Source organism: Etheostoma spectabile, chromosome 4 (genome assembly GCF_008692095.1).
Source record: "Etheostoma spectabile isolate EspeVRDwgs_2016 chromosome 4, UIUC_Espe_1.0, whole genome shotgun sequence".
Classification (NCBI taxonomy): domain Eukaryota; kingdom Metazoa; phylum Chordata; class Actinopteri; order Perciformes; family Percidae; genus Etheostoma; species Etheostoma spectabile.
Window position 1 is genome coordinate 7755987 of NC_045736.1, and position 14187 is coordinate 7770173.

At 38.5% G+C, this 14187-nt stretch overlaps 1 protein-coding gene across 4 annotated transcripts in view; it reads left to right on the top strand.

The window, feature by feature from the left end:
- Window positions 1-14187, top strand: part of arhgap9 (Rho GTPase activating protein 9) — a 41466-nt gene that overhangs the window by 22539 nt on the left and 4740 nt on the right. For 2 of the 4 annotated variants that reach the window (XM_032512529.1, XM_032512532.1), the window contains 13 exons: window positions 1682-1747; window positions 3808-3954; window positions 4107-4205; window positions 5291-5352; window positions 5481-5568; window positions 6116-6211; window positions 6681-6779; window positions 7251-7356; window positions 7748-7867; window positions 10197-10295; window positions 12742-12819; window positions 13062-13115; window positions 13892-14026. In XM_032512529.1, the coding sequence (XP_032368420.1) occupies window positions 1682-1747; window positions 3808-3954; window positions 4107-4205; window positions 5291-5352; window positions 5481-5568; window positions 6116-6211; window positions 6681-6779; window positions 7251-7356; window positions 7748-7867; window positions 10197-10295; window positions 12742-12819; window positions 13062-13115; window positions 13892-14026 (1249 nt within the window). The remainder of the gene's footprint in view (window positions 1-1681; window positions 1748-3807; window positions 3955-4106; window positions 4206-5290; window positions 5353-5480; window positions 5569-6115; window positions 6212-6680; window positions 6780-7250; window positions 7357-7747; window positions 7868-10196; window positions 10296-12741; window positions 12820-13061; window positions 13116-13891; window positions 14027-14187) is intronic. The other 2 variants (XM_032512530.1, XM_032512531.1) reach the window with 2 other exon arrangements.

Below are 14187 nucleotides of genomic sequence, written 5' to 3' on the forward strand. Positions count from 1 at the left end.
ACTATTCATTACACAAAAGTAGATATTGTTACAATAATTACAATACATGTAGTGATCCTGGAATTGTTGATTTTTAGGCTTGGTCTCTTTTTTTCAGTAGGATTGGTCAAGTTTGCATTTTAACAACTACTATTAAAGGGGAATGAAGCTGGGCGTTTTTAGCATTATCCATAACGTTCAGTCATGTATTTTAACTTCTCTGCTTGCTCATATGCTCATGAGTTTCCACACACTCTCAACAGCAGCAGGCGTCATTAAGGTGTAATCACTGACTCATGTTGGTTGAAGCGTGTCTTGTCGAGTTGTAGCCGGTAGTTTTTGGGTTATTGTAACATTAAATATAGTGAAGATCACACAATTTCTAATCCTACTTGTGTGCATTTTATTTCCTCTTAAATACAAATATGTGGACATTTTTGTTTTTACCAAATCATAATTTATATTTTTTATGTTTATTTAGTCAAATTAGCTGAACTACTATTATCTTTCCACATACTTTGCATCAGTAATAACAATCGAGTAATATAACAGCAATAAAACAGCATTAAAGGTGCTGTTATTCAACGTGAATACTTTTATATTTTTCACACAATACTTCTGTACTTAAGTAAGATTAGGCTATTTAAACTATTCAAACATTATGGTACTTTCACTGAAGTAAAGCCTCCACATTGTCTTTGCCTATGAACTTACAAACAAAACCTGTTGGACAGTGACAGTTAGTGTGGCAATGTTCTCAACGTTTTGGTGTGATTATTTCGAGCTGCTGTACAAGAGAGTGACTGGACCGGCTGATAAAGGCAGCTTCCCTCTAGAATGGGGAAGTAGTTGCACGCTGAGACAAGAGGGACGGATGAATGATTTTTAGACTGACGTTCAAAAGAAAAAGTCCCAGATGAGGCGGCTAAGGACTCAAACTTGACGGCAAAACAAGCTGTCAGAAACAAGAGTTGTCCTGGATTGTATAACGGGGTGATTAGTGATAATGAGCACCTATGCTGTAAGTTCATTTTTATTTCTTACACAATCTCATATACTTAGGTGTGTTGTTGTTTTCATGTCATTATTGGTGTGGAATTCCTGACTTGTTAATTTGAGCTGAATTAGCTTCATGTGGCTGTTATGTTAATATAGCTTATTTGGCTTTTTGTTGTCAGGTGTGCTACAACTGACTTTGTCATTCTCACAAGCTCATTTGACTGTATTTATGAGGACATGTGGGATCCATTTCAACAACTAAAAATCTGCATGCCTGATTCAAACAAGTACTATGCAGTTTGTGTTTCAGTCTTACTAAGAAATGGCCTCTCATTAACTTCAGTTGAATATGGGTTTGCGTGTGTGTGTGTCTTTGTGTGAACGTTTTTTTTCTGTGGTGGTAAATCTAGGAGCATTTTTAGCTGGCAGGATGTGAGAGGAGTAGTTTCGGTGTTTGTGTGAACGTTAGCCTGGTCTTCATGTCTTATCTTTACTGAAAACTTTTGTCAGCATCTTGTTTTTACATGTAGGTGTGAAATTTACCCAAATTTCTGCTATTTGGGATCAAATTTATTTTTTTGCACAAATGGTGAAAAGTCTAGTTTTCACAAAACTATAGGTTGGTGTTTTAAAATTTGAATAAAATATAAGTAATAGTGATTTGTGTGTCCTGTCTCTTTGTCTTTTTCATTCTCTTCTGTAGTTGACACCTGATTTCCTCTTCGGGAGCCACCAGAGGAGAACTGACGGTGGCTGGCAGATGAAACAGGTAAAACTCTTCTCTACCTGCCACACTCTTTTATTGCCAGAGGGCTAACGCTTTCCCCTTGACTCTCACCTTGTCAAAAAAACACTTGTCAAAGAGTTACGTAAAAGATAAGCGCACTTTACTAGTTTTACATATTTTCACAACACAACAGGATGCATTTGCTTAACAAAATGGGACACTATGCAGCTCTGGTGGTGTAGTCTGCCACCTTGACTTTGTCACTGAAATTAAGACAAAGTCCTGCAACATGTTATGTTTGCACATCTATCACCAGAACCATTTACTGTACATAATTATCTATAGATAACAGAGACTTCCTTTTCTTCTTTTAAAAGCTGAAACTCTTTCTTTGTTATTCTTGTTGCATGTCTGACTGGGAGGGTAATCCTAAGTGTTTTTTATGAATGCTTAAAGGGCTTTTGATGGAGGGTATTTTCCTCATGAAAATCAATGAACTAGAATTGTTAGATTTGCAAAAACTGCATCTCCACTGTATTACTGTAGAATACATTATTGTAATGCCAGCTATGCTCTTTAGATTCTCAGAGATCAGCATTTATGCAGATTAAGGTGGTGAAATAGCAACTCATGGTGTAAAAAGAAAGGTCGTTACCCAAGCAGTTTTTTTAATGCAACATGTTGCATCACAGTGGGGTGTGGGTGTGCTTGGTTTAAAGCCCTTTTAAATGCCTCCTCTTTGCAAAGTAGCAGATTTGGCTCATAGTGCTGATCCCCCTTGCATGAAAAGATGGCAACTATTAGGACAGATATTTAGTATGATTGTTGAAACTAGGTTACAGGGATTGGGAAAGGTACTTAAATATGGATGCTGCTACATGAAAAGTTGAAGTTGTGGGAATTTGTATGCGACAATGCACACCTGTAGCTGTTAGTGTGTGGCATTGTAAATTGTAAATATTTGGCTTGTGAAGTATAGCTGCACATACATGCATCTGCCTCACTGCTGCTGCTGTAAAGTGAAGCAAAACAACTCAAGAACACTGCAGTTTGTCCCCATTTGCCATTTTCTTCTCAGTATAATCACTCATAATTGTGGTATTTATTGTTTCTCGCCAGAATTTTTCACTTTATATTAGGAATTCATACATGTAAACTGACAATGCACTGCTACTGCATTGTCGTTCTTCCCCAGAGAGGAATTGTTTAAAATACGTTCAGCTTAATTCAGAATTGATCTGAAATGGCAGAAGGTTTCATAGTGGCTACCACTGTGTGTTATCGACTGGGAGAATTGAGAGCAGACTAAAATAAGAAACCCTTTTGAACCTAATGCTGAAAATGATTTTCAAGCCAGCAACCAGTGCCTTGACTGTGGCACTGTTTAATCTAATTATTTTAGAGGGTTTATTGACTCTGCTGTCTATCAGTCAGCGAAACAAAGCAATCATCAAATGAATCAATAAGAAAAAAGTCCCACTAGTAAGCAAAGGTCCTCGTCTTAGGCATACCATTGAATGAAAAGTTGGAACAGCAGATGGGAATAAAACAGCATTGAGGACAAATTGCTGCTTGTGTTGTCAATACTTATACTAATGACTATTTGAATATGCAGTCTTATTGCACAGATTAAATTGTAAAACCTATGGTCCAGTAGTGCAAGTATAAGAGTTAATGTCTTCCTTGATTATGTTTTGCATGCTTGTTTGCATGAATTGTATTTAAAGTGCAAAATAAATTTCCCATAAAATGTGTTGCCATCTGAGTATTGACAATTAAGGAGAGAAACTGCATGCTTAATTTTCAAAAAGTTACTGACCTTCCTGTTGCTCCTCACTGTTGCATGTTTGTGATTGTAATTGCAAAGGCAAGAGCGCTAAATGATTAACTATACAGTACATATAATAAAGAGGAAACGGTTCTTTTATAGTCTCACTAGGTATTCATAAGAAAACACTTAACAGCGCTCACAATATCCCCTGACATTAAAATACAATGGGAGCATATTGTATTTATTTTTCTGTTCACACGCAATAAATTAGTGATTGCCCTTGCCCACCACTGACCCAATCGTTTGACCCTAACCTTTAACCCCTGTAAAGAGCATGCAGCGCGCCGTCTCCTCTGACACCCTGAGCACGATGTCGTTCAGCAATGCCGATGCCCAGTGCCATACCTCGGCCTCTCTGCATGATGTCAAGCAGCAGCTCAGCCACTCCCAGTCTATGATCCTACCTGAGAACGGCAAGGTATTGAAGGTGTACAGTATTCACAGACATGCAGACGGAAGGGGGAATGCATACACTTTTAACTGTTTTCACACAAAACACTAGACACATATGCCCATATACATATGCAGACAAGTGAACACCGCTGATGATGTTCACTTCCTGTCTTTCAGTTGGTCCAGCAGTGCAGAGATTACTCCTGTAATGTGACCAACATCGTTGTGGAGCCTCCGTCTCCTGAGAGCTCTCCAGACAGCGATGGCTGCACACCGGTGAGAAAGCACTGCTTTTTTTCTTAGTAGTATAATCGTTTAAATATTGATTTAATATCGTGCATTGACAAACAGCTTTGGGCACACAATTTCTTTTAGCATCTGGGTATCCATAGCTGTTCAACTATTCCTTTTTAAACTACTAAAACCACCATAAAGAGGGTGTTTAAACCTCATACTGAAAACACTTTTGAAGTCTCCTTTGCTTCTCTCCTCCAACACCTTTTCAAACGAATTATGAGACAAAAATCAATCCTACAACCAAACCAGCCTTTTTAGTGAACTTGGCAGCCATGCTGTTACCCCAACACACAGCAACAACAAATCAAGGCAGTGGTCATAAAGGTCTGGTAGCTCTGGCTTTTCTACCAACCCTGTAGGTCTTCACTAGTTCTGTTTCATATACCAATAAAAAAAAATTCAAATCAAATCCAGTTCTGACAAAATACTGATTCTCTAGAAAGTGATGGCAAATGATGATAAAGAATGATAATAGGCCAAGAGAAATGTTGAAAATTATTTATGAGTTTGTCAGCTTCATCTGTTGTATTTAGTCAGATATTAAAGGGGCAACTCACTATTATCACAAAGAAAATACTTTCCTAGTAACCGAGAGGGGAAACTAGTCAATTAGATAGTTTGGGTTTTATTTGCAGATATTGTTAAAAGTGCATTGCACCTTCTCAGTCTTTTTTACTTTACTGAAGTTAAAAGAAACCTAGGGAAAACTGCCCAGAGCGAGGTCTTAGGATTTATCAGAGTAATTGTTTTGGAATAAACACACTTGAGTTTTTCACAGATAATTCTTTCATTCTTTGAGCACAACAAATACAATCTCAGAAGTGAATATTCCAAAACCTAAAATGAAGTAAACTTAGTTTGTTCCTCACGGTCTTTATATACTGTATTCAGTCTTTTCCCTTGCACCTTAAACGGGGCCATACCGCAGTGGGAGATTTAAGAGCTCCTCCCGCTATTTTTTTAATGATGCAACATTCGAATAAAACTGGTTTGCCAGGATGCAGTGTATTACACAGAGGGATATTGCATATTGTGCTTTAAACCCCTTTTTATTGTGTTCTAAGGAGTTGGAGAAAGCCGGCCTCCTGAACAAGACAAAGATTGCAGAAGGAGGCCGGAAACTGAGGTGAGGCGTCTTGAGGCTGCTCCCATGAAAGACAAAAGTTATCTTAGGATTGCATCTGTTTGTATGAATATAGTGTATGATTTGCTGGGCTGAATCTGTTAAGTATAATTGTGTTTGTTGGGTTGCAGGAAGAATTGGAGTCCTTCCTGGGTTGTGCTGGTCGGGAATAGTCTGGTTTTCTTTAAAGATCCTAAATCACAGACACCTTCCAGCTGGGTAAGAGCTCAGACAACTCTGTGTGATTTTAGTCCAGGTGATGTCTTTGCAAAAACCATAAATTTGTGTTTTCTTTCCCTGCATACTATTACTAAAAACTGAGTGGAAAACATTCCATGAAGCACATTTCTTAATTTGGAAATCCGAAGCCAATTGTTGTGAGTCATTTTCTATGTGCAGATGTCAGTTTTTCTACATGTTTTTTTTTTTCCATCTTCATTTTAATTTTGAAAATTGTGAAGCAATTTTTTAAGCCAGCTGACTCTGGTTGGTTGCACAAAGATCAGTAGCTTTGCCAAAACATGAGCACACAGCTGGGTGGCACACGTTCTTCCATGTCACACATCAGCTCACATGTTCATAAAGTGTGTGTCTGTGTGTGTGTCTGTGTGTGTGTCTGTGTGTGTGTGTGTGTGTGTGTGTGTGTTGGGTGTTGTGTGTGTGTGTTGGTGTGTGTGTGTGTGTGTGTGTGTGTGTGTGTGTGTGTGTGTGAGCGTGTGTGTGCGCGTGTGTGTGTGTGCGCGTGTACATGTTTATTTATAAATAGAGACCAGGAAACAGTCGTCCTGAGAGCAGTGTGGATTTAAGAGGAGCACAACTGCACTGGGCCAACAACCTGTCCAGCAAGAAAAACGTCTTCAAGGTAGGAAAGAAGTGGAGTAACAGTAATCAGAAAACACAGAAGAAAAGATATCATTTGATCAACCTCAAACACTCTCATTCTTGAGAAATCAAGAAATTATTACGCATTACAAAACTGGTCAGACCTCAGTGATCCTTTAATTTGAATTGTTAAATTGAGCTGATGTACAGTGAGCCAATGCAATAGCAAATAAGTAGTAAAACACTTTTGTCAGAAAAAGTTCCTTATCAGCGACGGAAGTGAGAGTAGGAAACTTTCTTTCACCCGGTTATTCTACAATGACTCTCAGTGAGGAAGAGGAAGCAGTAAAAATAAATTTTCCAGTGAAATGTGGGAGATCATGTTTTTTACTGTCTTTAACATCAAGAAATGTGCAAACAATTGAGCTTAACACCTTGCAAACTAGTTGTTTAAGACGTGTGAAAAAGTAATCATCATTGGGGAGCTGATTTGTAAATGTGTGTTGTAGCTGAGGACAGTGACGGGCAACGAGTTTCTGCTGCAGTCGGAGACAGACTCTCTGATCAAAGAGTGGTACAACACCATCCAGAACGTCATCGACAGGCTGGTGAGACACACAACACACACAGAGTTTTACTTTCAATGTTCCACTTACATTAGTGGTAAAATGGTTTCCCTTTAGATCAAAATAGTGTCATACACTCAATATGTAAGGTTTATGTTCACCGCAGCCTTTTACTGAACTGAACACACCTCCTTAAAACATGGTGTATAAATAATATCAATTTATTTTTATCCTTTTGGCCCATTTTAATATGCAATTCAGTTGTATAGACTATATGCAGAAGGGAGTCTCTACTCAGTCTCTCTTTCAGTTTAGGGGTCACTGGCCTAAAAAACGTTGAAGACCCCTGCTCTAGGTTAAAGCAAAATGTTGTTTTTCCTTAATTATTAAACTTAAGGTTTCAATGTCGGTGTGTAAATGTTTCTCTGTGGGACTTCTGAGAAGCCACTTCCCAGCAGTATGTTGTGATGCAGTTGACACAATGAGCGCTATTTCACCCTGCCTGCCCTTCAGGACCGCGAAAACCCGTTAGACAACGTCCTGCAGTACTCTCTGAGGCGAGCGGGCAGCGTGGAGATGCTGGAACACAGCGGGGACGAGGATGACAGGAGAATGTCGCGTAAGTTGTCACCACATGATGCCTCTCATCGCTCCACTCTGACTTCCTCGCGTCACACAACCTCCCGGTCTCCACCTCAATTTACTCTCGATCCATCATCATCACTCTTTCTTTTTTCTAAACTTCCACACAGGCTTCTTACATCCCTCTATACTCTCCTCCATTCTCTGCTCCATCCAGCCTACTTATATTTTCACACGGCCCCCGTGGCAAATAATCCCCCCGTCAGTCCTGTCTCACCTCCGCCGTCACCCGGCCCTCCCGCTTTTCATCCTCACCACCATCCCGTCTCATCTGCTCTCCTGCCCAGCTGTAGCCCAACGATCCGCACTGACCTCCTCGTCCTCCTTCTCTTCCTCCTCCTTCACCTCCTACTTTCCCACCTCTGCAGTCCCTCGCTCGGCATCCAACCTGGAGAACACAGAGAGGAAGAGAGTGAAGACCCGGCTGAAGAAGCTGATCCTAAAGAGACCTCCTCTGCAGGCGCTGCAAGAGAAGGGGCTCATTAAAGGTGAGATTTGTTTTTGCAGGTTTACACTGTTTGAATGCAAGTATCCTGTAATGCTGTGTAGCTGAGCAACATCACCGTTGTGATGGCTGGCAGGAAATCTCAGCATTCACCCTGCGGTGATGCCACATCCCCAAGTGAATATGCATCGCAATCCTCCTCGCCTGTTTAGTAAGAGCTTCTCCAAAATGAAAGTTTTTACACTGTTTTTACAACGCTATTATAACATCTTGGATCTTTCCAAAAAATTGTTTTCATGCACTGGTCAATTTTGACATTTTGGGGCAATTTTACTTCCGCGACATGTCTTTTTTCAGACTAGTGGAAGATATTTATTGTTAGTAGTGTTCATTTTTCTACAATCTGTCCATTTGCATCATTAGATTTCTCCTAAATTTACCAAAAGTAAGCATTAGATAATTGTCTCAATGTAAGTGGGGAAGTTTCATGGTGATATTAGTTAAAAGTTTTACTGTATTCACCTGTAGTGTCTTGTATGTTTACAATACATTATCTTTATGGCTATTTTTCTCATATTCTCTCTTCAGTAGCATTTACATAAACATTCAATACATTTCTATCTACTGTATATTCTAAAGGTTTTTACAGAGGGGTTAGTTCATATATCATTTATAGTCAGATTTATAGAACATTTTAACATGGTGAAATGGAATTTCTTAATGGCTTTTGGCTGTATTTTCTGATTCATGGAGTGATAAAAAGATGTTCAAAATGACCTCTTTAAAAACCTTTGAATCGTATGTGTCAACAAAATGAAACAAAATTCTGAACCGGGCTTTATCCAATGTTTAGATTTCTGTTCAGGAAAGGTATGCAAGTAAGACCACATCTAATTAAATAATGCAAATTTGCATATTTTAACATAATATTGCAGACACTTGTAATACACAAAATACTTCTCTTAATATAAGTATTCACCTGGGGAAGTTTCATGATGACAACTATTAGATAATTTGTTTACCCTATTCACCCCTTGAAAGCTGAAAACAATCCTTTTGTCGTTTTTTTCCAAAATTTTAAGCAAATTAGGACACCCTTGATGGCAAATTAAACCTAAATCAATGGAGGAACCCAATGAATGTACATGCTTCCATTCAGGGGTCACTGAATGGTTTGAGAATAAAAATCTTTTCATAATCAAAATTATATGTTTTGGCCGTCAGATCTCAACCCTATTAAACACCTATGGGAAATTTCTGTTTCATGTGTCATTCAACGCTCTCCACCACCATCAACAATGCCAAATGAGGGACTATTTTCTTTAAATAATTCTGTTCATCTCTTTGAGTTCAGAGACTAAATGCCAAGGACCATTGGAACCATTGACTCATGGTGGCCAGCAGCTTGTTTTCATTTCTCACAGATGTGTGAACTCTTTTGCAACACTCCTATTAACACTTCCTCTATAATGAGTATTTTTTTCGAAGCTGTTCCTTATTTTTGATAACTTGTTTAGAATTACTCTTGAAGATGAAATCATTTTGTTTTCAACCACAAATTCCGTAAGACTTAACCTTCATAGCTTTTAGACAAAGCAAACAAACAAACTCTTTTATAACACTTGTCTTTAACATCTTTAACACACATGTTTATGGGTTTTATTGTCCACATTCTAAATTTAAAAAAGCATCCTTTTTTTAAGTATTTTAAAAAACATCCCCAGACTCAAACCGGGGATGTTTCATTTACATGTTCAGCGATCCCACCAGCACCTCATAATTTTAACAAAGATACAACAATTATTTTTGTCAGCATTGACAAGCTACTGCTCCTTTTTAAAGCTTTGACGGATTGGGTTACCTGAACTACATCCTCCTCCACTAGGAGGCGTAACGTGACAATGTCTGCATCATATCACAACTGAAGAAGAATGTTCAAAGAAGTTGAGGCATCAATAGATTGAAAAAATAATGACTCCCAACTACTTTGAAAGTGTGATTATTATGGTTAAACAGATTGATTATTTGATGACATTTTCACATTCACAGTTTTCATCACAGTCCTCATCAGAGATAACACAATCTGATCATATAATGGTGGCATACTCTGGTGTGAAGCGATGCATATGATTTGTTTTCACCCAATGGCACATATGGTATATTACATGAGTTGCATTGCATAATCAAGGGTGAGCTGTTTGGAACATGGAGGTTTCATTCCATAGTGAACAATAATTGTATCTTGATTTACCTAAGTTTGTAGCTCTTACATCATGTCTTGGCACAGTTATCTGAGAAAAAAAAATGGCAAACCTTCTGATCAGACATAAAAGGTTTGTGTGTGTGTTTGTGTGTCTGTCATCACCCTTCAGATCAGGTGTTTGGCTGTCGTCTGGAGATGCTCTGCGAGAGAGAGAAGAGCACCGTCCCTCGCTTCGTCAGACTTTGTACTGACGCCGTGGAGAAGAGAGGTACAAACGCTGCAAACACACAGCCCGCTCCTGCTAATGGGATTTTGAACTCTAAACTAAATTCTAATTCTAAACTAAACTAAAATGAGACACATGAGAAAACACTCATCAGTTGTGTTTTGAGCGTCAGTCACTTGACAGCAGTTGTGCAGCTTCTGTTCAGCTCAGTGACATGAATCACTTAACATTTACTGAAAAACGTTTGTGATTTTCCCGACAGAAAGACAACTAAAAACACAGAGAGGAAGACGTGCGAGATCTAAATGAGAGAAAATGGAGTTGTTTAGAAACTGTGCTGCAAATAAATATTTAATACACAAAAAAAAAGAATCAGTGTTTTGACCACAAAGGCTTTAGAAACCTGGTTTTGATGAATTAAATATTTCTAAGGAGCAGTTTTGGATTGAGACGTTTACATTTAAGGACGTGACTGATAGAAAAACTTTTAGGACAAAGTAGCTTCTGGTAAAAGAGAGCAGAATTATTGTTGGTACTTCGTATAGTTACAGTATAACTCAGAGAGTGCAGACCTCTGCCAAGGCATTACCTATTTCTTATTGTTTATGCAGTGTGAATATTCCCAGTTGGGAACCAATTCTTCCGATTATTTCAACACCACTTGAATGCAGCACAAATGCCCTCTCTAACAATGTTAACCAAAGTGAAAATTAGTTTGTTGATCTCCTCCTAAATGTTATGGGGTCTTCCTTAGTCTATGACACCCTTTCACCAGGTTTTTCATGAAATCCGGCCCGTAGTTTTCCGTAATCAAGACAAACAAACAAACCGACAAACTGAACCCAAAACATAGAGGTAATGATTGCAGTAGATTTTTTTCAACAAGCATGTTTGTGTGTCCTGGAAGATGGATCCCTTCTCTGTTTCTGTTCTTGATGCTTTTCTGGTTAAATATATATAAATATATATTTTTATATTTTCTCTTGAAAAAAATCATTGTTGTCATAATTGGTAATTCTACTGATTTTCTTGATTCAAATGTCTGTTCTATAAAACATCAGAAAATAGTGACTGTCCAAAAACTGCCCAATGCCTTGTGTGATGTCTTCTTGTTGTTTATTTTGTCTGACCGACAATTCAAAACCTAAAGATTTTAAATTTGCCACCACAGAGACCAACAAACCTACAAATATTCACGTTTTAGAAGCAAAATGGATTAGATTCATTGATTGTGAAATTTGATCCAGATTTATTTTCTGTCAATCAACTATTTGATTAATTGACTAACCATTTCAGCTCTTATTATAAAACACACATCTGTGATTTCAGCCCATACAGATAAAATGAACTTTATTTGACCAATGTCCAATATATGAGCAATTCAGGGTTAGATTTTTCTAAATGAACGCTGTATGTTTTATAGAAGTACCATGAGACATTACATCTCAGTCCTTGTGACAGTGAAGCTCTGGACTTTAAACTCAAAACTCTGATAATAATCAATATGTCACAAAAAGCTGGACTTGTTCTGACTTGACCATGGTTTTATCTCTACATGGGATTTGTTGACCGTAATAAAAAATATAGAATATCAAGAATTGAGGATATTAATCTGTGAGTCACAAGGCCTAACTTGTTCTACGTCTGACATTAAAACCAGTGTGGAAAAAGCAGAAACTCACTGTTACTGTTATAACAAAACTGGGGTCATATGATCATGCAAAATGCAATTTAAAAAAACATGCCGATGTCTAAAAGTGTCAAAATGTGCTTTTGCTTGACGCTTTTAGGCACTTATGCAACATAACAAACTCCCCAGGCACACTAAATTATTAATGTGGAGAAAACCCAAACCATTATCTCAGCTCTGACTGCATTAAATATTAGGAATGATGTTTTTTATTAGGGCTGGGACTATATGCGTTTGTCCCAATTTTTTTTTTTAATGATGCATAGGTGCCGATTTTATTTGTGTTGCGATTTTCATTTATTGCGATTCTAGATATCAGAATTCCGATATGATAGTACTGAGTAAGGAAATTTTCTTTTCTTTCATTAACAAAAACAAAAGTTGAATAATAATCTTCTAGAGACAACATATTGTGAGACATTTTTAAAAACAAGTTGTTTTCTAAAAGGAATGGACATCACATGTCAGTCAGTTGGTCTAACATTTATTTCATTTGTAAAGAAGTACATAACATGTATTATCTGCATTTTCTGCCTTCGGTCTGCGGTACCATATAAGCTGAATACATTTAGGTAAATCTTTGGTTAAAAAAAGAAATAAAAATAAATAAAAAAAAGAATAAATAATAGATTCTGGGGGAAATAATTTTTTTGTTGTTGTCCCGCCCCTGTTTTTATTGTACACTCGTGACATCAAGTTTTAGATAATGGACAATGTCAGTTTGGTTTTGATACTAATAATATGAGTAGTCGCCCAGGCACACTAGTGATCTCACCTGCTCTGTGCGGTATGTTGCAGGACTGGATACTGATGGCATCTACAGAGTATCAGGGAACTTGGCTGTGATTCAGAAACTACGCTTCCTGGTGGACCATGGTGAGAATGATGGGTGGAGGTGGGGGGGGGGTGATCTGTTTAATTTTGTCTCTGACAATGAATTAAAACTGCAAGGGATGATGCTGTTTGTTCATTCTCATTACATATGAAATTTTATAACCACAACACACACTTACTGTACATCCTGCTTGAAACCTGATTGTCTCACTCCTACTACATGACATCCTTTTGATAAAGTGGACGCAGAGGAATGCCCACTGAGTAACTGTTGGTTTTTGCAGAGCGAGCGGTGACTACAGATGGCCGTTACATGTTCCCGGCAGAGTTGGTGCAAGGTAGATTCAGACTGACGGGGGAAAAACGGCCGCTTTCATGCGTTACTCAGCCCGCTTGTTATTGTGTATCATGTGTTGCATAATGTGAACACCTCAATCAAACACTCCCCACACACAGACTGACATGCAGAGCTGAGCTGCAGCACAGACGTGCACTGAGCTGTCTGCTGGTTGTGCTACCATGTGCTTAATGTATGTGTGTCCCTTAGGCTTTTCTGCTTGTAAGTTTTCTGATGTAATAACACGCAGCAGGTTGTACAGCAACGTCTCACACGATGCATGGCTGCCACCAAGTGGACGAAACGGAGAATCAGCTGCAGCTTGTGCACTGTGAAGTGCTCTAATCCCACTGCAATACCTCACACTAACTAATGTTTCTCATCATTTGATACTAATGGACTGTATGTGTCCTAAACATGAAACTTCAATTAAAGCTCTATATTTTCTACCCATTGGTTCTGATGATGCAATCTGAGAAACAATGGTCAGGCCTGGATTGTATTTGCTGTATATGTGTTTTTGCTTCTGTGTCTTCTCTGACTTTCACAGACCATTTCTATCTCTCTCGTGCAGCTACAAGCCGCCGTGTTACGCCTCAGCACTGACATTAATTCACACACCGTTCTGCTGATGTTGTTTACTAAACGATACTGTGACTGTAACTCAAAGCTAACTCTTTGTCTCTCTTTTTCACATTGCCTTGCTTTTTTGTTCACTTCCTCTGATCCGTGTTTGTCTGAATATCTCCCCCATCCTTCTCCCTCCCTGTCTCTCAGAGGAGAAGCTGAATTTGGACGAGAGTGAGTGGGAGGACGTTCATGTCATCACAGGAGCTTTGAAACTTTTCTTTCGCGAGCTTCCTGAGCCCCTCGTGCCCTTCGGCTTCTTCACCGACATCGTGGAGACAGTTAGTGAGTGACCAGTTTTAACCCCAGTTTATTTTTTATATATTGTATATACCTCCCCCCCCTTCATTTGCAGTGTGACTTTACACAGAATAGCACTCATCTTTGATCAATCTTAAGGTAGAGATTAAACTTTTTCAGTTATCTCTTAACAAATTTTAAAGAAA